This window comes from Pongo abelii, chromosome 1 (genome assembly GCF_028885655.2).
Source record: "Pongo abelii isolate AG06213 chromosome 1, NHGRI_mPonAbe1-v2.0_pri, whole genome shotgun sequence".
In the NCBI taxonomy this organism is placed as follows: domain Eukaryota; kingdom Metazoa; phylum Chordata; class Mammalia; order Primates; family Hominidae; genus Pongo; species Pongo abelii.
The window spans coordinates 190,779,737-190,803,515 of record NC_071985.2 but is presented as its reverse complement, the minus strand read 5'-3'; the positions used below and the strand labels follow the sequence as shown (position 1 = coordinate 190,803,515).

Sequence of the window (23,779 nt, the reverse complement as noted above, 5' to 3'; positions counted from 1 at the left end):
CAAACCAGAGTTCCTGCCTTCACGGTGTTCACAGACTAGCGGGCAGAAGACAGACAGCACGTGTGGCGGTGCAGAGGGCTTGGCTGCAAGAGCCGATAAGGAGGACCCCGGCGACTGCCTAGTCCAAAAGTCCTAGCTAGAGCAAGATCAATTTCTACTGCCCTTAGTACAGCCACGTGAGTGGGGTGACCATTGACCTTAACCAAAAAGATGTCAAGGCTTTCCTCCTCCTCACTCCCGCGTCCCCAGTGCCAGACAGAGTCTCCCAGCTAGACCCCAGCAGCCTCAGCACACACAGCACCGGGCGACAGCTTCCGGGGGCGGGGCCTGGTCTCGCTCCACGTCTACCGCGCCTGTTCCCCGGACGAAATCCGCGGACCAGGCTTTAGGTTCGCCGGAATCCCTCGCTCCCGACTTCTGCTTCCGGGTCGGAGCCATGGCGGTGGCAAATTCAAGTCCTGTTAACCCCGTGGTGTTCTTTGATGTCAGCATTGGCGGTCAGGTGAGATCCAGGAGGCTGTCCACACCTGCGCCGAAGGGAAACTGCTCGGGGTTAGGCAGGCAGAACTCACCCAGAGAGAGCGGACTCGGGAAGCCAGCCAGAAAGTGAAATTGCACCCGAACCTACCGACCTGCCGGGCGGGGGGAAAAGAGGAGGAGGAGTCTCCCCAATCCTAGCACCCCGCTTCTGGAGGAACTGGGCGGTTAGACCAGGGAGGCGGAGGTGGGAGATACGGAGCGGCAGGGTGGTGGGTCAGCCCATCATGCCCCCTGCTCCGTGAAGCCCTCATGGTCTTGGACTGGGCCTTCTGACAGTCTCCCGCTGATTGCAGGAAGTTGGCCGCATGAAGATCGAGCTCTTTGCAGACGTTGTGCCTAAGACGGCCGAGAACTTTAGGTAAGGACGTGCTCCAGCTCCGCTGGATTAGCTGAGACAGAAGCCGGGCTCCAGTCAGCCGCCTGAAATAGCCTGTCTACCTCTGTCCGTCCGCTCACTGCTCTTGAGACCTGATTCCTCCGTGCATTGCTCTGTCTGGTTGCCGTTTGGATTGTTCCCGTGTTAATTTACGTTGTTAGTCTGTGTGTCTGCGTGTCTGGACGTCTGGTTGGCCGACTGGTGGACTTGCTGGCTCCAGTGTTTATTCTTTCCCGTATTTAGAGGCGCTCACGACTATGATATCATAGTGATTGAATCATTCATTTTTTGTCCCTTTCAGGCAGTTCTGCACCGGAGAATTCAGGTCAGTTTCAGATGTGTTTGACTTCTTTGCCTGCTCCAGAGGGGTGTTCTGGGGCTGCAGTGAGGGTATCGGTGAACCACCTGCTGGCCTTGAATGATTGCTGGTGACAGTGATAGAAGGTAATGCCCCAAGGGTCTGTCCCTAGTTTAATTTATTTGCCTTCTTTATGTCTGTCAGCCATCTTTAGGAGAGTCCTTTTGGCTCCAGTGCATGGTAAACTGGAAAGGCCTTGTGCTACCTGCTGTCACTCCAAGTCTCTTTCTTTTTGGTTATAGAAAAGATGGGGTTCCAATAGGATACAAAGGAAGCACCTTCCACAGGTAAGGCTCTTGGCAAGCCATCCTGGAGTCTTTCAGAAATATTTCCTGGGGGATTAGGCGCTTTAGAGGAAAATAAAACCAGAGGGTAATTCTTCCATTTCTTGAGAAGAAATGTTTTTGTGGACTCAACAACTGAAGATTTATTAAATGTTCTAACTCTGCTTACACTCCCCCACTTCTTAGGTCTTCAAAACAGAAACTACTCATCTTTACAATATCTTGTCTTTTTCATGCACTTGTTTGTGTGAATGCAGATTTTTTAAAAAGTATATTTGTAATCCTAAAGTGCATATAATATATCCTGCTGGTTAATATTTATAACTAATTCCTAAAATGATCATATATGATTGTCCAAGGATAATCATATTTCCTGGGGAGTGGAGTATGGCAACACTTAGTCTCATTTCAATATAGAATCTTTCTCATGGCCTCACTGTGGTTAGTAACAATGTTAGCACATAATTATATCACAGCTTTAGAGATGTGGGTCTCTAATCCCCAATAAGACTCCTGTGAAGTGGTATGTGTGATCTGCATTCTACAGAGGAGGAAACTGAGGATAAGAAAGGTTAAGGACCCTCCCTAGGGGTAATAGCTAACAGTTGTTAAGCCCTTACATGTGTAGCAGTACATTTCACATAAATTCTCTGTAGTTCTTTCCTCCAAATTTACATCAAAACCTTGATCTGCCTTTTGCTTTGGCAAGTAAGCTTTCAGCCCCTTCTTCTTGTTACTGTTCAGGTACCAGATCATGCACTTGATCAACTCTAACATGCCCTAATTTATAACTAAAATCCTTTTTTATGGTTAATTATCCTTTTCAGCTTAATCATTCAGGAAAAGAATAATCTTCAGTTTTGTTTTTTTTTTTTTTTTTTTTTTGAGACAGAGTCCCACTCTGTCGCCCAGGCTACAGTGCAGTGGCATGATCTTGGCTCACTGCAACCTCCCCCTCCTGGGTTCAAGCAATTCTTCTGCCTCAGCCTCCTGAGTAGCCAGGACTACAGGCATGTGCCACCATGCTTGGCTAATTTTTGTATTTTTAGTAGAGACAGGGTTTTGCCATGTTGGCCAGGCTGGTCTCAAACTCCTGGCCTCATGTTATCTGCCTGCCTCGGCCTCCCAAACTCCTGGGATTATAGGCGTGAGCTACCGCGCCCAGCTAAGAATAATGATTTTATAATAGCCAAAGTGATAGTGTATTTTGAAATCAATGTTAATCTAATACAATAATAACAAAGTCTATGTTTTTCTAAGCCATAAAATCTTCTCAGTATTCTTTGCTGTCTGTTTCAGGGTCATAAAGGATTTCATGATTCAGGGTGGAGATTTTGTTAATGTAAGTACTATTCCTTTCCTATCAAAGACCTGTAGTTTTAGTTTTTGTTGTTATTGTTACAATTGCTGTTTTTACTACAGAGACCCAGTCTTAAGGCTTGAGAACAATAGCCAGGTTTGATGGGAGTATTGGAGAGAATGGTGATGGGGAAGTTCTTGAAAGTGGCTGGGTACAACTGACTGTAGATAACAGACTTTAGCACTTTGATTGAGGCATTAAATTCCATGGTCCAAATCTCAGCCTTTTTGAGCCAGAAATTGGACTTTTTAAGAATACCTATATGATCTATGATAGGTTCACACTAATTAGTCATATGAAACTTAGTCAGAAATCAGCTGTGGTTTGTTTTTGTTTTTTTCTGAATGGCAGTAAGTCTCCTTCTAGTGGGCTAAATGCTTGTCTCATTTTCTCTTTTACTTCTGGTGTCACAGTGCCTGGAAAGCTGAGTTTTTCATAAGAAGTTGATTTGTGGGCAAGGAATCAGAGCGAGAGAGGTTGATAGTTCTGGAGGAATTTTGCTGTATTCACTGGGAGAGCCCAGTGAAATAGTTCTTTTTTGCTAACCATAACTTTCTTGTAAGTAGACTGTTTTTGTCCCCCATATGAAGCCTCCCTCCCCACCCCAACCTTGGAGGGTGTGGGATAAACTACATTTTTTCTTTATTAAACCTGCTTTTGTCCTTACCCCCGACTTCTGTGCATGGTCTTTCTTTACTCTTATTAATATCATTTGGTTAGCTGTGTTGCTATTTTCTTGGATCTGGGAGACATGTGTTCTCTTTTATGTGTTTACTTAGTCTGACTCTCATGAGTTTTTAAGACCTCTTTCCTTTCCTATGCAATATAGGGTTGCAGAGTGGCAGGTTTTAGGCCGAATTATGCTTTTACCTATGTTTTGTTTCATCTGCATGGTGTTGTATAACTGTGAAATGGCACAAAAAAATCCTAGTTTTGTTTTCGCTTTAAAAAATGGAAAGTGGAGGTACGCTGGGCCTGCATTTCTCACAGTGGCAGTGACAGTGACAGTGACAACTGGTTGGAATCAAGGAACTGGTCCCTTTGGACATGGCATATCTTTGCCATTTCACCAGTCTCCACAACTGTTTCCCTTATTTATGTTGCCTGCTCCTGTAGGCATTTGTTTGCAGCCCCTGGAAAGAAATAATGGTAGTGGGGTTTGGTAGCTGGTAAGAAGGGCCCAGAAGCTATCCTCTGCCTTCTTTCCTTCCTTTTCCCCAAGGCTCCCCCGTTGCCTTACAAGGAGAGGAATAGCTTTTTACTAGTTTTTGCCCCAGGCACATCTGATCACTTGTCAATAACTCTGTGGTTAGACAATAGTTGCTCAGTCTGAAGGCCCAGTTAAAAGCAATTGCTGGCAGGGCTTACATCTGTAATCCCAGTACCTTGGGATGCTGAGAGGATTGCTTGATCCCAGGAGTTTGAGACCAGCTTGGCAACATAGTAAGACCCTGTCTCTACAAAAATAAAAAAAGTTATTTTTTATTTTTTTATTTTTGGTGGTGTGCGCCTGTAGTCCCAGGTACTTGGGAGGCTGAGGTAGGAGGATCCCTTGAGCCCAGGAGGTCAATTCAAGGCTGAAGTGAGCTATGTTCATGCCACTGCACTCCAGCCTGGGCGACAGAGCGAGACCTTGTCTAAAGGAAAAAAAAAAGCTTGCTTAGAACCTTCCATGGGGAAGGCAAAATGGAATGAGCAAGAGCCAGAAAAATCAGAATTTGAGACCTTCCAAAGTTTGACCAAGAATATTTGTTTTGTTCATTTATTTTTGGTTTTAATAGTATTTATTATTTTGGTTGCAAAAGAAAAGTGCAAAGAAGACAATAAATCACCAAATGAATTACTCTTAATCTCACCTCACAATATACTATTGGCATTTTGGTTTACAGTTGTCAGTCTTACCTTAGTATGTATATGTGTGTTTATATAATTTTTAACAGACTTAAAATAATCTATATGTTTTACTTTTTTTGTACTTCACAATTGTCCGTATTTTCCCTTGTCCTTACGTCTTCTAAAACATGCTTTCTAATAGCCACCTAATATTTCATTATGAATAGACAAGTTATTTGATCAATTCACTATAGTTGAAGATAAGTTACTTTCTATTGCTTGCTCCAAATTATTAATTTTGTAATTTTCCCTATTGTTTCTGGAGAGCTATAGATAATGTGATTATGGAGAATGGCACGGTAACTGATGTGTCTCTTAGGTTCACTGGGAAATTGGAGATGAACTTGTTTTCTCTCTTCCTTCTGTATTAATATGTATGTGGAGTTAGTTAATGACATAATAGCTTATTTGATTATCTACATAGTGCTATATTGTTTGCACAGTGCTTTTTACAGACACTATCTAATTGAATCTTCATGATAACTGTAAAGAGTAGGTAATTTCATCCTCACTTGATAGATGAGGAAATTGAGGCTCACAGATAGGAATTGACTTTCCCAGCTCTAAATGATAGATCTGGAACTCAAATTCAGATCTTTTTTTTTTTTTTTTTTGAGATGGAGTCTCGCTGTGTCACCCAGGCTGGGGTGCAGTGGTGCGATCTTGGCTTACTGCAACCTCCACCTCCCGGGTGAGTTCAAGCGATTCTCGTGCCTCAGCCTCCCGAGTAGCTGGGATTACAGGCGCTGCTACCACACGTGGCTAATTTTTGTATTTTTAGTAGAGATGGGGTCTCACCATCTTGGCCAGGCTGGTCTCAAACTCCTGACCTCAGGTGATCCACCCGCCTCAGCCTCCCAAAGTGATGGGATTACAGGTGTGAGCCACCACACCAGGCCAGGTCTTTCTAATATACAGACTTGATTTTATTTGATAATATTTAGCCAAACAAAGGTTTGAATTTGGACAGTTTTTCTTTATTCTCTGGCTTATATTAATGGTTGTTCTTTCCCAAAAAGGGACCCTTCATTCTACACTGGGTCAGTGTTTTCCCTTTCTTCCATGCACTCTTTCTCTTTACTAACTGGAGAGGAGAGCTTGGTCTTTTTGGCACTCCTCAATATTGCCTTTAAAACTCAGGGATTCTATTTAAGGCACTGCAAATATGGCCTTGGTCAAATTGTTTTATTACCCAGACTTCAGTTTCCTCACATGAAAAATGGGGAAGATGATAATGCTTATTCCTCAAGGTTGCTGGAAGAGCAAAGAGATAATGAAAATAAAGCTAGTTTAAGCAGAAATTGGGAGTTTATAATAAAGGGAGTGTTTCATGGAACTAAAGGAAGAAATAGAACTAGGAACTAGAACCATAGAGAACCAAGGCAGTTCTTTATCTCTGTTTCTCTAGTGCTCGCTAGACATCTGTGTTGTGTTCTCTTTCTGTTCTCTAGCTCACCTTGCAAATGGTAGTCACATCCAGCTTTCAGGTTTACATGATACAAATTTAGCCTCAAAGAGGGCATCTATCCCACCTCCAGATTCCCAGAGAAGGAACTCTAGTTGGCCCAGTGTGAGTTACGCATCCTTCTCTGGATCAGTCAACTACGACCAGGAGGGTAGTATCATGTTGTACATACAGACTGCCAAGAGCTCACCCACCCTCTTAGCTAGTTTAGGGGAATGGGGTGGTAGTCACTTAAGTGGGTACTTTTATGTGACTGAAGACATGAGAGTCTTCAAGAATGGCAAGGATTGAGTATGTGATCACCTTGTTTCTGTTCCCTACTTTGTCTGCATCTTAATTGATCTTTCTAGAGGCCCAGCTGTGACCTGTTTTATCTAGTCTATAAAATGCTCCAGCCAGTCTTTGTGGGCTGTAGGTACCTTCTATAAGGCTTGCTCTGATTGCAGGGTGGGGTCAAACAGGTGCACCTTCCAAGATGACCAACAAGAGTAAGAGTAGACTTTAAAGACGTCAGGCTTTAGGTGCGACAGTGTTCTTCCTCTGGTTTCCAGGGACCCAACACTCCAAGTCACTAATACTTCCCTTCTCTCTGCTCAGGGAGATGGTACTGGAGTCGCCAGTATTTACCGGGGGCCATTTGCCGATGAAAATTTTAAACTTAGACACTCAGCTCCAGGCCTGCTTTCCATGGTAAGTGAGGTCCAATCAAGGTTTTGGGTTATAGCCAGGTAGTTTCTAGGCCCCTCTTGAGGCCCAATGCTGTCTCTTGGGATGGAAGCAAATGCTTTCCTTCTCTTGCTTGGCCCAGGACTCACCTTTACCACCTCCTTTCTCAGTCTGGTTTGACTGAGAAAGCCAGTAGGTATGCTGGCTCACGCCTGTAATCCCAGCACTTTGGGAGGCTGAGGCAGGTGAATAACCTGAGGTCACCAGTTCAAGACCAGCCTGGCCAACATGGTGAAACCCTGTCTCTACTAAAAATACAAAAAATTAGCCAGGTGTGGTGGTGGGTGCCTGTAATCCCATCTTCTCAGGAGGCTGAGGCAGGAGAATCGCTTGAGCCCAGGACAGGGAGGTTGCAGTGAGCTGAGATCGCGCCACTGCACTCCAGCCTGGGCAACAAGAGCGAAACTCCATCTTAAAACAAACAAAAGAAAGAAAAGAAAACCAGTAGGTAAGGCCCACTAGCAGGCTAGCAGGCTGGGGAACTAAAATCTGAACCAGGATTTGTGTCTGGGCATTCAGCCCTACTACTCAGAATATAAACAGTTGTGCTTTCAAGACATATTCATAGCTGGGCGTGGTGGCTCACACCTGTAATCCCAGCACTTTGGGGAGGCCAAGGCAAGAGGATTGCTTGAGGTTGAGGTCAGGAGTTTGAACAATCTGGGGAACGTAGTGAGACTTAGTCTCTACTTTAAAAAAAAAAAAAAAAAAAATTCGCCAGGTGTGGTGACACAGACCTGTAGTCCCAGCTACTAGGGAGGCTGAGGTGGGAGGATTGCTTGAGTCCAGGAGTTTGAGGCTGCAGTGAGCCATATCCTGTTCATCTCTGTATCCTTGGATCCCAGCTTAGGCCCTGGCTCATAATAGGTGCTAAGTTAGATTTACTGAAAAAAACCATGGAGGAATCAGTGTTACAAGCTCTTTTGGAAATCTTGCCCTTCAGCTAACATGGCCGGGGAAGCTTACTGCAGGTATATTTGGTTTCCATCAGGCGAACAGTGGTCCAAGTACAAATGGCTGTCAGTTCTTTATCACCTGCTCTAAGTGCGATTGGCTGGATGGGAAGCATGTGGTGTTTGGTAAGCCCTACTCCTGTCCCGTGGTCCAGGCCCTATTCATCCTGGATGGAACCTCCAGAGGAGTTAGTTCTCAAACTCTTACCAAGAAAGCTCAACTCGTGTAACTGCTTAGGTGGTAATAGAGAAAACAGAAATGGTGGGGAGGTGGGGAACATGTGTGGCTAGAGAAGTATAGGGAAGGACAAAAGGGCCATTTGATATAGTATGGAACCACGTAGGGGGAAAATCCAGTTGCTAGCTCCAGAGAAATGCCATAGAGGCAGCATGATACGGTGAGACTTTGGAGTCACTCAGGTATAAGTTTGAGCCCTAACTCTACTTACTACCTATGACCTTGAGCAAGTCATTTCACCTCTACTGCATCTTAATTTCCTAAAGTTAGTATGAGGGTCTAATGAGAAAATAGCTAAGAATGGGCTTTGGAAGCTGGAAAATGCTATGTAAACAAGAATAAAGTCCAGCTCACACTCTTCCTACAGGAAAAATCATCGATGGACTTCTAGTGATGAGAAAGATTGAGGTAAGTACTGCTTTGATTTTTCTCTTTCTCTGCCATTCTGGTCTGGTACTGTCTGACTAGCTAGCGTCCAGGAGCTAGAGAAGGGGGAATGAGCTCCAGTTTGTTAGGCCCAGTCTTCATTGCCTCAGGAAAAGGGAGGAGAAACCACATAAGTTAGCCTGTCTAGCCAACACTGAGGTTTGGTCTCTGATGACCCTGTTGCCTACTTGATAAAATTCTACTCCTCAGCACTGCATTCAAAGTCCTTCATGATTAGTCCCTGTCTACCTCTCCATGGCCCCTTCTCCTTCCACTGCCTCTTCCATGTTCCAGTCACATCAGGCTAGTAGCTCCTCTCTAAATCTGCCATACACGTCCCTGCCGCTTGCTCTTTCCTGCCCCTGAGCCTTTGCTAACACAGTTTCCTCTAGCTGGAATGCTCTTCTTTCCTTCCCTCCTGATGGAATCCCATTCATCCTTCTAGGCATAGTTCAAATACCCCTCTTTTGTGAATCCTTTCCTGACCTCTTTAAGCCCCAATTTAGTTGCCCATCTAACCCTTATCCAACTCTTTCTTATAACTTTTTCTTATCATAAGTTTGATATTTTCTAAGTGTTTTGCATTTTCTCTTTGATAGGTATTATATGCTTTACCTGTCTGCCAGGACATGGACTGTTTCTGAGTGCTGAGTCCTTAGCACAGAGCTGGCAGGCATCAGTAAAAGTTTGATCAGGGAACGAGGGAGTGCCTGAGTGGATGAAATCTCCATTGTGCTTTTTTTCCTAGAATGTTCCCACAGGCCCCAACAATAAGCCCAAGCTACCTGTGGTGATCTCGCAGTGTGGGGAGATGTAGTCCAGACAAAGACTGAATCAGGTAAGTGTGTCTTTCTCCTATTAGGTTAAGAGTCAGACCTCAGAGAAGGTAGCATGGTCTAGTGGAAAGAACTTTAGTCTTGAAGACATGAGATTGAGCCCGTTTCCTGTGTGTGTGGCCTTGGAGTAGTCACTTTCCTTCTCTGAGCACGTTTCGTCATCTGTCAAATGGAAATACTGTAATACCTATCTCTCAGAGTCACTGTAAAAATCAAAAGAGAAAGGGTTGTAGGAGCACTTTACTTTTCTATCACTTTGTAATATACAAAATATCAATGTGAAAACTACTCAGGCAGTTTGTAACAGCACTCTCAGTCTACAGTTCCATTCAGTAGTCCCCCTAGAAAGACCTGGCTCCAGGCCTGAGTAACTCTCTGCTGGGACCAGGCCGAGCAGCCAGGAGACACACCTGTCATGCCTCTCATCAGAACTGATACTGCAATTCCAGGCCTTGACTTCGTATTCGCTGGCCTCATAGGTGAATGCCTTGCATCTTCCAGCCTACATGGACTCATTTCTTACCCGTAATTACCGCTGCCTGCTCTGCGCTGGGCAGCATACTAGCTGCAGAGAGGGGGACAAGAATTGAAAGATGTCTCCTTTCAGGAGCTCATGGAAAGTAAGACATTCCCAGAGGTGATCACTAGTAATATGAGTGGCATTGCCAAGTGTGAGAAGAGTACAAGGGAGAATCCATCACTTCCAGCCAGGTGAGGAGTAGTGATGTTTTGTTTTTCTTTTTTTTTTTATTTTCAAACCTGCAAAAAAGTTAGAAGATAATACCTTGAAAACCATATATCTTCACTTAGATTCACCAAAGATTAACATTCTTGTTTTATTGCTTTGCCTTGACATTTGTGTTTTTCTTTCCCTTCTTGCCTCCTCACCCATTTCCATTGCCTCTCCTCCTCCCTCCTGCTCCTCTTCCCTCCCTCCATCCTTTCCTTCCTATCTTTCTTCCCATCTTCCTTCCTTTACCCTTTCTTCTTCTCTTTCCCATGTGAAAGTTGCAGACTTCTTGACACTTTACCCCTAAGTATTTCAGCAAGGAACTCCTAAAAATAAGAACATCCTACGTAACCACAATATTATCTAATATATAGTACATTTTCAAACCTCCCCAATTGTCCCAAAAGTAACTTTTGTAGGTTAAAAAAAGGTGATCCAATCAAGGTTCCCATATTTCATTTCATTTGGTTTACACAAGTAACATAATACACTCTCATTGTGAAAACTTTCACACCAAACAGATAAAGTGAAAGCTCCTCTTGATAATACCCACCCGCAATTCCACTCCCCTTTCCAGAGGTCACTTCCTTATTAGTTTGATGTATGTCCATCAGGGCCTTTGCCTTGCCCATCTAATTTTGGGAGGTTTTCTTTTTCCCAAATGAAATCATACTATATTTTTCATGTTCTAAAAAATATGTCTTGAAAACTTTTCCTTCTTAGTTCATGTAAAACCACCTTGTATTAAAAAATGAAAACAGCCCGGCAGGAGGTGGCTCACTCCTGTAATCCCAGCACTTTGGGAGGCCAAGGAGGGCAGATAGCTTGAGCTCAGGAGTTCCAGACCAGCCTGGGCAACCTGGTGAGACCCCATCTTTCCAAAAAAAAAAAAAAATTAGCCAGGTGTGGTGGTGCAAGCCTGTAGTCCCAGCTACTCAGGAGGCTGAGGTGGGAGGATTACTTGAGCCCAGGAGTTTGAGGCTGCAGTGAGCTATGATCACACCACTGTACTCCAGCCTGGATGACAGAGTGAGACCCCATCTCAAAAAAAAAAAAAAGGAAAAGAAAAACCAAAACTGCAGTGCAGGCTGAGCATCCCTAATCCGAAATCCCAAATGCTCCAAAATATGAAGCTTTTTGAGCACTAACATGACATTAGAAGTGGAAAATTCCACACTTGACCTCATGTGATGGATCATAGTCAAAAATCTGTTTCATGCACAAACGTACTAAAAATATTGTATAAGATTACCTTATACAATAGCTATAAGTAGCTAGGACTACAGGTGCGTGCCACCACGCTCGGCTAATTTTTATATTTCTTGGTAGAGATGGGGTTTCACCATGTTGGCCAGGCTGGTCCCGAACTCCTGACCTTAAGTGGTCTGCCCACCTTGGCCTCCTAAAGTGCTAGGATTACAGGCGTGAGCCACTGCCCCCAGCTGAGCATTAGTTCTTAATTTTATATGTTGTAATTGTTTTCTTCAGAATATATTTTAAGAAAAAAATTAGTATTGTGTTGCTTAAGTTTGGTGATATTCTTTGTTAAAGAGAAGTTCTAAGTTTTGATGAAGTCCAAATTATCAGTCTTTCACTGCTTTTCGGTTTTGTCTCATTTAAGGTCTTTACTACCTCAGATCACAATGTTGTCCGTGTTTTTTCTAGTATTTCTTTTTATATGGTGGAACTAAGATCATTTTTCTAGTATTTTTAAAGTCTTATTTGTATATTTATAAAACCATCTATAATTCATTTTTCTGTATAGTGTTAAGATAGGACTTTTTCTTGTCTTTTTTTCCAAATGGCAATCCAGTCAAATACCTGACCATTTTAATGACTCTACAACACACCTTTATCTGTGACCAACTCTGTTCAGAATATGTGGCACTTACAGGCATTCAGTAAAAATTTATTACATGAGTTAAGTAGAGAGGGAGAATGTCAGGCATTTTAGGCGGAGAACTGGTGTGAGCAAATGCTGAGGCTGGAATGCACAAGTGTGTGCTGAGAGCTGCATGTGGACCTCTCTTGTTCAGCCAGATGATCCCTTCTCAGGCCCACTTGACACCCTGAGCTTTCCTTTCTGCCAATACTGGGTCCCCCTTGGGCCCAGCCTGCTCTCCCTCTTCAATGGCTGCTGGCCATTCCCTCCCTCTTCTACTCATTTCTTTACTGTAACTAAAGTTGAGTTCATAGGTCCTTTCTTTCCAAAGACTGACCACTGATCACTACCAGAGGACAAACGATAACAAAAAGAATAAAGTTTAGAAATTCTTAATGTTGGGGCCTCTTTTCTGTATCTTTCTGAGTCTTTTACATAAAGTTACTGGAAGTCCTTGTTGAGGTTTTATTTCTGAGGTTGGGGATCATCAACCCTCCCCGCTCTCCCCCACTGTTAGCAAAAGTTATATGAACTTTTGCCTCCAAGAAAGTCCTTCTTCTCAGCCTGCAACCCAAGCAGAATGCATTCCTTAGGTGGCCATTGTACATTCCACAGGCCCGCTAGACCAGGACTGTCCATAGGCTGTGATGATGGAAAGATTCTAGATCTGGGAGGTCCAGTATGGTTGCTATCAGCGCCATGTGACAACGGAACACTTAAAATGTGGCTGGTGCAACTGAGGGACTAAACTGTTAACTTTTTATTTTTTATTTATTTATTTATTTTTTATTTTTTTGAGATGGAGTCTCACTTTGTCGCCCAGGCTGGAGTGCAGTGGCGCCATCTTGGCTCACTGCAACCTCTACCTCCCGGGTTCAAGCAATTCTCCTGCCTCAGCCTCCTGAGTAGCTGGGATTACAGGCGCACGCTGCCATGCCTGGCTATTTTTTGCATTTTTAGTAGAGACGGGGTTTCATCATGTTAGCCATGCTGGTCTTGAACTCCTGAGCTCAGGTAATCTGCTCATCTTGGCCTCCCAAAGTGCTGGGATTATAGGCGTGAGCTGGGAATGTTGGCTCACACCTATAATCCCAGCACTTTGGGAGGCCGAGGCGGGTGGATCGCTTGAGGCCAGGAGTTCGAGACCAGCCTCGCTGACATGGTAAAACCCATCTCTACTAAAAATACAAAAATTAGCCGGGCGTGATGACGCACGCCTGTAGTCCCAGCTACTCCAGAGGCAAAGGCATGAGAATCTCTTGAACCGGAGAGGCAGAGGTTGCAGTGAGCCAAGATTGTGCCATTGCACTCTAGCCTGGGTGACAGAGCGAGACCCTATCTCAAAAATAAATAAGTAAATAAAAAAAATAATAAATGTAAAGAGCCAGTTGTAGCTAGTGGCTACTGTACTGGACAGTGAGCTCTTTTAAATGTAAGCTTCTTAATCTACTCGCCCTGGCTTGCTTAGAACTGAATCTCGTAGCTAATACTTAAGGGTACTATAATTAAAGCAGTTATCTTTCAATGAATTCTTCCTGTGCCCAAATAATGAGCTAAGAACTTTACTTGAATTATCGCATTTCACTTTACCAAAAATCCCTATCATAGGTTTTAAAGTGTTAGGAAATCTGGGTGGCAGTCTAATGTAAAGGGGTTCCACAGATGGGCACCCCATTTTGGGTTTCTGAATAATGTGATTTGAGAAAAATTAATGAAAGAGGAGATGAATTTCCCATGGAGCAAGGGTCTTGGAGGGAAGGGAAGTGGTATTTTTAAGCCCTATTGGGCAGTATTTCTTTCTTTCTTTTTTTTTTTTTTTTTGAGACGGAGTCTTGCTCTGTCACCCAGGCTAGAGTGCAGTGGTGCGATCTCGGCTCACTGCAGACTCTGCCTCCCAGGTTCAAGCAATTCTCCTGCCTCAGCCTCCTGAGTAGCTGGGATTACAGGTGCCCACCACCGCACCCGGCTAATTTTTGTATTTTTTAGTAGTGAAGGGGTTTCACCATCTTAGCCAGGCTGGTCTCGAACTCCTGACCTCATGATCCATCCACCTCGGACTCCCAAAGTGCTGGGATTACAGGCATGAGCCACCGTGCCCGGCCGGGCAGTATTTCTTATACTTTAAAGTGCATATGGATCTCCAGGAGACTTGTTATAAAATAGTGGTTCTGACTCAGTGGGTTTGGATGGGGACTGAGATTTTGCATTTCTAATCAGCTCTCAGGTGATGCTGATGCAGACTTTGAGAGGCAAGTCAATAGGGGATAAGAGTCTATCTTTTAATTGAGAACTTGCCATATTCCAAAAAAAAAAAAAGACCAAGAGGAAGTACTCTCTTGGTGTGGCACTAGTCCAGCAGGAATCCACTGCATTCACATCAAGGTATCACCTAATCCTGCATTTGAGGCCTTGTGCCCAGGCACTGGGCATATGCAGTGAAACAGCTAAGAAGAGATAGAAGACAGGTCACTTGATCAATTCTACCTCCCTATGGAGCACTTCTTTCCAGAACCTTTGTGTTTTGCCTTCCTAGGTTCTGACTTTGGTTTTAGTGAAAATGAAGTTTTCTGTACAATTTTTTTTTTTTTTTTTTAAAGACAGAATCTCACTCTGTCGCCCAGGCTGGAGTGCAGTGGCACGATCTTGGCTCACTGCAACCGCTGCCTCCCAGGTTCAAGCGATTCTCATGCCTCAGCCTCCCGAATAGCTGGGATCACAGGCATGCACCACCAAGTCTGGCTAATTTTTTTGTATTTTTAGTAGAGACAGGGTTTCACCATGTTAGCCAGGCTCGTCTCAAACTCCTGACCTCATGTGATCTGCCCGCCTTGACTTCCCAAAGTGCTGGGATTACAGGCATGAGCCACCATGCCTGGTCTGTACAACTTTAGTTATAGAAACCTTGGTTTTATCTCAGTGAGTTCTGCGAGATTTTTTTTTTTTTTTAGACAGGGTCTTACTCTGTCACCCAGGCTGGAGTGCAGTGGCGCAGTAACAGCTCACTGCAGCCTCGACCTCCCAGGATCAAGTGATCCTCCCACCTCAGCTTCCTTAGTAGGTGGGATTATAGGCGTGTAGCACCACGCCTAGCTAACTTTTTATAGATGGGGTTTCACCATGTTGTCCAGGCCGGTCTCAAACTCCTGGCTTCAAGCGATCTTCCCACCTGAGCCTCCCAAAGTGTTGGAATTACAGGCATGAACCACCATGCCCAGCCCTTGGAAAAGTTTTTATGATGAATTTGGTTATGTATAGCATAAATGAACCTCTACCCTCAGGATTCTCCTGTTGTAGTCTGAATGGGTTGTCTGCTACTTACATATACATGGGAGAGGGTCGCACCTCTCTTTTGAAAGCCCGAGTTCTGGCAACTCTGCTAGTCTGATATGCTTACCCCCTTCCCTGTGATCCTCACCTGGTACCAGTACCAAGTGGTAGAGAGCTTTCCTTAATTCATTGTTGCCTAGATTCTCCAACAGATAATAATCATTTTGGGGCACTTGTTAAACCTATGAATTCCTAGATTCCTTCCCTGGAGTATTTGATTGAGTGGCTTTGGGGTGGGACCAGGATGTTATGTTAGCAACAAGTATCTCACATGCTTCTTAATAGAGAAGTGTGGGAAACACTACTTTAGTTAGTGCTGGGATGACTGTCTTTTATTTTAATATTTGGATCTTAGGAAAAAATACAGAATTAGCACAACACATCATTTTACAGTTATTACAGCTTATAGTGAGGCGAAATTGAAGTTCAAATAGTGATTAGCTTAAAAAATAAATTGTACCTGTGGATGATAGATATTGTAACAGTTGTGAAGGTGCTATTTGAATGACTAAGGTTTAGTAAACACTGTATTTCATTCTGAAATTACCTGTAGATGCGAGACATTCCTGTAGGGGAAGATTAGGAAAGATGTTTTGGTGGCAGCTGGGCTGGTCCTCTATTCATTCCACAACTAAGCACTGATGAATTAAGATAGGTCCCATGCTGCATACGAGGCTACAGATTTGAAAAGTCAGTTCCATCCTTCAAGGAACTCAGTCTCTTGGGAGAACTGACAATTACAGTACAATAAAGCCCTGTAATGGAGGTTTTAGAACAAGGTGAAGAAAGCATAAATGCCCAGATCTTCCCGGAGTGGTTGAGTAGACTACAGAAGAGATGATGCTTCAGTTTAGTACAAGAAAGAATATAACTTGTCAGGTGGCTAAAACTGGGCAGGGCATTCCAGGCAGAGGGAACAGCCTATGCAAAGTCATAAAGGCAGGAAACAGCAGGAAGTGTAGAGGAAGCTGCAAATAATTCAATATGACTGAAGCAGGAAGGTATGAAAAGCAAACGGTGAGAAGGTTGGAGAGAGGCCAGGGCCAGTAGTGGAAGCCAGTGCCAAGCTTAGCAGTTCATATGTTATTCTGAGGGCAGGGGCTGACTTTCAGGCATGAAGTAATTTTTCCCTTTTGGGGAAGGAGTCCATTGTGCTCCCGAGATTCTCAAAAGGGGCACTGACCCTCCAAAAAAGAATCACGCCAATATGAACCACTGAAGGACTTTCAGCAGAATATTGTAGATGAATGTTCATGTTCAGAAGATGATTCTGGCAGCATTGTGGAGGATGGGCTGGAGGCCAGTGAGGAGTCCACTGCAGCAGTAGTCCAGGCAAGAGAAAAGAGGTTTTACATGAAAATATGGGTCTGGGGAACACTGGAGATTTGGCAGCAAATATTTATGTGCCTGCTGGGCATGTGACACTGTTTGTTCCCTGTCCTGAAACTCAGAAGCTCTGCCAGCTGAAAAGGCCAGGGGTGGAGAGAATGTCTGGCTCCAGTCCCTTCCAGTCCAGTACAAAGGCAAAGCTGCTTGCATTGCAGCCAAGTCTTACACACATAGAGGTTCCATTCTCTTCAGTGGAATACTATACAGCCTTAACGAAATAAAGAGGTAGATTTGGATGTGTTGGCAAGATTTCTAAGGTAAGTTAAGTGACAGTCAAGATGTAGTAATTTATGTAAGCATATTACTGTTTATTTTGAATGACTTTCAGGAATCTCTGCAGTGATATATAGCAGACTGTTGATAATACTTCTGCAGAGTAGAGATAGCAAAGAGACTTTTCAGTTGCCTTATTTAAGCTTGAATTTTCTACCTTGAACATGTATCTTGTAATAGAAATACATACTGTTTATATGTAGTGTTAACTAATCCTAAATCCTCCCAGCACCTCCCAGGAGCCTGCCCACAGCTGTGGCTAACATCAGTTGTGAATCCATTGCTGATCCCTCCACTTCCTCTTCCAGGTCTAAGCCCAGACAGTGGGTGCTCCCACAGCACTTGGTTCATCTCTCCATTGTGGCATTTAATATACTGTATCACAAATATGTCAGTCTGTTTTTCTCTGGACTGAGAACTTGTTGAAGCAAGGATCATGCTGACTAACATAGTGCCTGGTATGACAGAGCTTAGGTCCTGGCACACCATGCAGCTTACAAAGTACATTTATACATTTTCATACATTTTGCTTGAGGGCCCACAGTTAAACTTCAGTCTGTGCCTGCAGTACGATGCCAGTACTCATTGTCCACTGGAGCAAGGTGTGGCATGTTTGAGGAATGGCAGGAGGAGGGGGACAATAGTATCTGAGTGTACTTACCCTGTTCTCTTAGTATAACTTGCTCGACTTCAAGGCCATAAACCCAGATTGTGGACTTCCCTTTCTCTTTACCTCTGGGACCGAAACCTGCAAGGAAGAAGGACTGCTTTTTGTTCTGGACCTCCACAGACAGCCATCAGAGTCTGACAAAAAGGACAAAGGCTTTGGAGCCAAGTAGACCAGGAAGCCTCATCACTGTCTAATTCTGTGACTTTAGTCAAGCCATGAAACCCCTTGGGACCCTACTCCTTTGCATAATTAGATAATATATAATGCATGGAGTTGTGAAGGGCAAATAAATGAGATAGTATGCTTGACCATAAATGTTAGTTGCTTTCTTCCTGGTTCTTTTGTAATTTACTGCCCAACTTTGCTCTGGGGACCCAAAGATCTGACCTATGGTGAGAATCTAACCTGTTCTACCCTTTTGGGAAAAGAGGATTAGGAGCGTAGAGAATAGCTGGGAGTGGCCCGGCACGGGGGCTCATGCCTGTAATCCCAGTACTCTGGGAGGCCGAGGCAGGGAGATCACAAGGTTGGGAGTTCAAGACTAGCCTGGTCAATATGGTGAGACCCTGTCTCTACTAAAAATACAAAAATTGGCTGGGTGTGGTGGCAGGCACCTGTATTCCCAGCTACTCAGAAGGTTGAAGCAGGAGAAATGCTTGAACCTGGGAGGCGGAGGTTGCAGTGAGTCGAGATCGCACCACTGCACTCCAGCCTGGGCAACAGAATGGGACTCTGTCTCAAAAAAAAAAAAAAAAAGAGAGAGAATAGCTGGGAGCATTGTCTCATATGGGATGTCCCCTTCCAGTTCCTCTGAGGTGCTTACCTCCCCATCCCACACTGACCTCCATGTCTCTGCCATTGTAGGCCTTCCCTTCTTGGTGGTGGTCTTGAGTAAGATAATCTGGACTGGCCCCCGTGTTTGCTTCCCTGCCTGCTGCTGCCCCATTTGATCAAGAGACCATGGAAGTGTCAGAGATTCAGAATCCAAGATTGTCTTTAAGTTTTCACTATAAATAAAGTTTTTTATATGTGTATGTTTTTTTTTTTCTTTTGGTTTTGTTTGTTTGTGTGTTGTTTTTAAATAGTTGCAATAGCCCTGTCTCCTCACACCTCAGCTTCAGCTAGGAGGACTGGCACTCCTCAGAGGCCAGCGTGGACCAGAGCCAAGCTTTTGCTGTGTATAGTTGATGCCTCTTGACTTCCAGGCAGTTGTAGCAAACCTAACTCTCTTAGGTTAAAGCTGATGGACAAAGAAGGCACAGCCCCAGGAATTTACAGCTCTACTTATTCCAAAGATGTTCCCAGAAGGATCAATTTGGTTAGTTCTGGATTGAGCCCATGGGGAAAGGGTCACTAACTTGACCTATCTACTTACCTCAGAGCATCCTTGAAAGAGTCAAATAAGAGAGTGGATATGAAGGTAATTTGTAGTAAACAGCAACAATACCTTAGAAAATGTTAGTTTTGGGACCGGATGCCGTGGCTCACACCTGTAATCCCAGCACTTTGGGAGGCCAAGGTGGACAGATCACTTGAGGCCAGGAGTTCAAGACCAGCCTGGCCAAGATGGTGAAACCCGATCCCTACTAAAAATAAAAAAATTAGCTGGGCTTGGGGCATGTACCTGTAATCCCAGCTACTCTGGTGGCTGAGGCACAAGAATCACTTGAACCTGGGAGGTGGAGGTTGCAGTGAGCCGAGATTGCGCCACTGCACTCCAGCCTGGGTGACAGAGTGAGACTGTCTCAAAAAAAGAAAATGTTAGTTTTGAAAGGAAACGGCTCAACATATAAAGATCCCACTGAGCTGGGTGCTGTAGCTCCTGCCTATAATCCCAGCTACTCCAAAGCCTGAGGTGGGAGAATCACTTCAGCGTGCAGAAGTTCAAGACCTGCCTGGGCAACATACCAAGACCTTGTCTCTACAAAACAAACAAACGCCACAACAAAAATTAGCTGAGTATGGTGGCACATACCTGTAGTCCTAACTGCTCAGGAGGCTGAGGCAGCAGGATCCTTGAGCCTAGAAGTTTGATGTTGCAGTGAGCTATGATCGTGCCACTGCACTCCAGCCTGGGTGACAGAGTGAGACCCCATCTATTTTGAAGAGGCAAAGAAGAAAGTTCCCAGATGTTTCTTTCATGAGGCACTTTCTGTTTGCTCTCATTCTTACTTGCTTTCTTCTGTCTTGTGGATGGGGATGCCTCTTAACTACTGGCAGCAAGATACTGCAAGAGCAAAGGTAGCAAACAGCCGAATTCTATGACAATAGAACTTGGTTAAAAGTGTTGTTTCAGTGTATCAGATGACAAGAGATGGTGATAAGGGCCCTACAGTACAGACATTTGCAACTCTCTAGCCAAGGAAACATACTTCAGAGGACATTATAGAGAAAGGACTGTCATCTAGTGGAGGAGAGATTTTTAAGTAACTATATAGGGTGGGATTGTAAAGAGATGGGGAGGATGAACAGCTGTGATCCAGAGCTGACATTCTTGCGATGGGCTGGTCAGCTGCACTCTGTTACATCTGGCACCTATATTCTATGCCAGTCTCTGTCCTAGGCCCTGGAGCTAGGTAAGATGTGGCTCATGCTTGTGATAGGAGATGGGGACAGTTTTAATGCATGGTGGTATCAGAATGTGAGCCCGTATGAGGGCAGGGCAGGACATTTGGTTTTTTTGCTTTTTGTTTTGAGACAGAATCTCACTCTGTCGCCCAGGCTGCAGTGCAATGGCGCGATCTTGGCTCGCTACAACCTCCACCTCCCAAGTTCAAGCGATTCTCCTGCTTCAGCCTCCCGAGTAGCTGGGATTACAGGCACATGCCACCGTGCCAGGCTAATCTTTTGTATTTTTAGTAGAGACGGGGTTTCACTGTTAGCCAGGATGGTCTCAATATCCTGACCTCATGATCCGCCCACCTCGGCCTCCCAAAGTGTTGGGATTACAGGCGTAAGCCACCACGCCCCGCCGATCTTTTTTTTGTTTTGTTTTTAGCTGCTGTGTCCCCAACACCTGGAACAACTGAGCTTCTGGAATCTAATAGATGCTAAATAAATATTTGTTGCATGAATGATAGTGGTATGAGAGGAAGAGGGAAAAAAACGGGAAAAGGGCTTCTTGGAAGAGGTGATGCTTGAGGTAAGTATTGACAGGCTTTAATTTGCCAGATCAACAAGGTGGCGAGGGCTTTTAGGAAGAGGGAACTGTGTTCTTAGGCCACAGTCTGTTAGAGATGGGGGGACAAGGTAAAAGTTATTTTGCAGAGAAGATTCTTGGGATGAATCCCTTGTCCATCACATCACTTAAAGGCAGGCACTGGAGTTGTCTGTACTGTGGTCACCACGGACAGCTGGGTGGTGTGAGCTCCCAGGATGGCAGGGAGACTAGTAAAGCTCTGGAGTGGTGCTCTCCCACTTTGGAACAGTCATGAACTATTGGTGCTTGTAGAGAGGTGGCTACAAGAAAATTATTTTTTGAGACATAGTTTCAGTCTGTCACCCAGGCTGGAGTGCAGTGGCACAATCTCAGCTCACTGTAACCTCCGCCTCCCGGGTTCAAGCGATTCTCCCTCCTCAAACTCCCGAGTAGCTGGGATTACAGGCACATGCCACCATGCCCAGATCATTTTTGTATTTTTAGTAGAGATGGGGTTTTGCCACATTGGCTGGGCTGGTCTCGAACTCCTGACTTCGAGTGATCCGCCTGCCTCGGCCTCCCAAAGTGCTGAGGCATGAGCCACCGTGCCTGGCTGCAAACTAGTTTCTTAAACAGCTTATCCTCAGGCTCACTGAGCACGAAGAGAGCTGAATGAAGTAACTGGATGAGTAAGTAATGATACTTTTTAAAGTAACATTGAAAAGACAGATGTTACACAATTTGTATTTTTGCTTGAGAAGCCATCCCTTCAAAGCAGTTACATAGTGAGGCTGTTCACTTATTCGTAGAAGTGCTGCAGCAATATTTTCTAAGTGTCTTTGTAACTGAAGAAAAGCTCTCAAGCCTATAGGGCATGCTTTTAAATGTCCTCAGTGTTGGCGGGACTGCCTTTTGAGGAAACATTTTAACATTCAAGTCATCTGGAGCTGGAACACATGAACAGCAGCTGTGGAATCCACCCACTCTCCATACACATTGCTGCTGAAAGCCTTTTTCACCTGGATTACTGGCACAGCTGCCCAGATGACCCTTCTGCTGCCAGTACCCTTTTCAATTCATTTTCTACACCATGTCGCTCATTTAACAAATCTTTTAAGGTACTATGTGTCAGGCACTAAGATGCCCAAGGAAGTCACAGTCTGGTGGGGAACATTTAATTAGAGCAATACAGTGTGTTAAGATGGGAGGGATTCTTAACCTAGTAGCATCTGAGCCAAGACCTAGAGGATGAAGAATTAAGCAGGCAAAGAGGAAGGAGGAAAGGAAGAGTGTTGTATGTAGAATTTTATGTAATACTCCAAACGAAACAGTGGCTACAGGACTCCACTAGATGACAGTCCTTTCTCTACAATGTCCTCTGAAGCATGTTTACTTGGCTGGAGAGTTGCAAGTGTCTATTCTGTAGGGCCCTTGTAATATTTCACCATCTCCCTTGTCATCTGATACACTGAAGCAACACTTTTAACCAAGTTCTATTGTCATAGAATTCAGCTGTTTGCTACCTCTGCTCCTGCAGTATCCTGCAGCCAGTAGTTACAAGCACCTGGAAGGTTGGATAGGGAATACAAGAGAAGACTCTATGACTTCTCTTAGAAGTCAGAGAGTCCAGTAAACCACATTATGGAATCTGGACTATCCTAAGGGTAATGGCAGTCACTGGAAGATTTTAAGTAACACAGTGTCATGATCAGATAGATGTTCTCAAAAGAACTTTCTGGCTGTTGTGGTGGGTAATATTAGAGTAAGAAAGAGGTAGAGAGGTGTGGTTAGTAGCCAACAGCACTGCTGTATGCTAGGGGTCAGCCGACTACACTCCGTTTTTCTGTGGCTCATGAGCTAAGAATACAAATGGTTTTTAAAATGTTTAAATAGTTGAAAATATGTAAAGATTCGTGTCATGTAAAAATTAAGGCTGTTTTCAAGCTCCAAACCTGAGTAGTAAGTCAGAACCATATGGTCGGCCAAGCTCGTATTATTAATTATTTGGCTCTCATAGAAAAAGGTTCCTATCCCTTGCTCTAAGCAATTGGTGATGATGGCCTACAGTAGTGACAGTAGGAATGAAAAGACTCTGAATTGACAGAGGGTTTAGGACTGACTCAAGAACGCCTTTAGGAGGTGGAACTCACAGGCCTAGACGGCATTGGTACGGGTAAGGAATACTGCATTAGCCTCCTAACTGCTTTCTCTACTTCCATTCCTTGCCCCTCTGCAACCCATTCTCCACTGCGCAGCCATTTTTAAAAAGATGCCGCTCCCTACTTATGGCTCTAAAATTGCTCTTCTCACTCTTCCCCTCAGGATATATTTCCAATTAAGTATACCTAAGAGAATCTGCCCACCTCTGCAACCCAATGTCACATTCGAGTCTTACTGAACTACTTGACTGCATTTCCCGAGATCCCACCTCTTCTCGCCTGTACCCTGTGCGCGGAAAGTCAGCCCTCCACCTTCTCCCTGCTTCCACTCCCAAAATACTTCGTGGTTTTGCAGCTCTGGAGTATTTACCGTGTTGGCTGTTTAAATTTCTGCCTCCATCAGAAGGCAGAAACTGACTCGCGAACTATTCCATCCCCAGCCGATAGTAGACGCTTAAAAAAGAACGAAACAAGGTGGGTGGAGGACTTCAGTAACATCAGGTGGCAGCCTCAATTTTATCGTTTGTGAAACGTGGATAGTAATCCCTCTATCACATGGCTGTTGCAGGAATAAAGTAAAAAAAAAAACAGGCTAGCTTGTTCAATAAATGTGAGTTGAATTAAATCTGATTTGTGGCCAGTAGAAAAAGATGTGAATACTTGGAAAGGAAGACACATTTTTTAAAATATATGTCTAGTAAAACGGATCAGAAGGCAGGTCCCCACGGAGCACACCCTCGCCCTAAACATGCTGA

At 44.3% G+C, this 23,779-nt stretch overlaps 1 protein-coding gene and 1 long non-coding RNA gene across 8 annotated transcripts; one reads left to right on the top strand and one right to left on the bottom strand.

The window, feature by feature from the left end:
* Window positions 1-11: 11 nt before the first annotated feature.
* On the top strand, window positions 12-23,432 carry PPIH (peptidylprolyl isomerase H). 7 transcript variants are annotated; one of them, XR_008515621.1, is made up of 11 exons: window positions 78-502; window positions 834-898; window positions 1,218-1,241; window positions 1,517-1,561; window positions 2,858-2,900; window positions 6,874-6,966; window positions 7,994-8,081; window positions 8,561-8,601; window positions 9,368-9,457; window positions 20,725-20,868; window positions 23,188-23,432. XR_008515621.1 is itself a non-coding variant. In XM_009251546.4 (10 exons), the coding sequence occupies exons 1-9, from the start codon at window positions 437-439 to the stop codon at window positions 9,434-9,436; spliced, it is 534 nt and encodes a 177-aa protein (XP_009249821.1). In that variant the 5' UTR covers window positions 12-436; the 3' UTR covers window positions 9,437-9,457; window positions 10,063-11,268. The 7 variants fall into 7 exon arrangements, 6 of the variants coding, with proteins under 6 accessions (XP_009249821.1, XP_002811007.2, XP_009249824.1 ...); XM_009251546.4 differs by lacking the exons at window positions 20,725-20,868; window positions 23,188-23,432 and adding an exon at window positions 10,063-11,268 and having other exon boundaries at window positions 12-502; XM_002810961.4 differs by lacking the exons at window positions 20,725-20,868; window positions 23,188-23,432 and adding an exon at window positions 18,591-18,760.
* On the bottom strand, window positions 15,940-23,556 carry LOC129051407 (uncharacterized). Its single transcript, XR_008515630.2, has 3 exons — window positions 23,395-23,556; window positions 17,718-17,804; window positions 15,940-16,709 (listed from the first exon to the last, which is right to left on the bottom strand). It is a non-coding gene; the product is annotated as an uncharacterized LOC129051407 (long non-coding RNA).
* Between the last annotated feature and the right edge of the window lie 223 nt (window positions 23,557-23,779).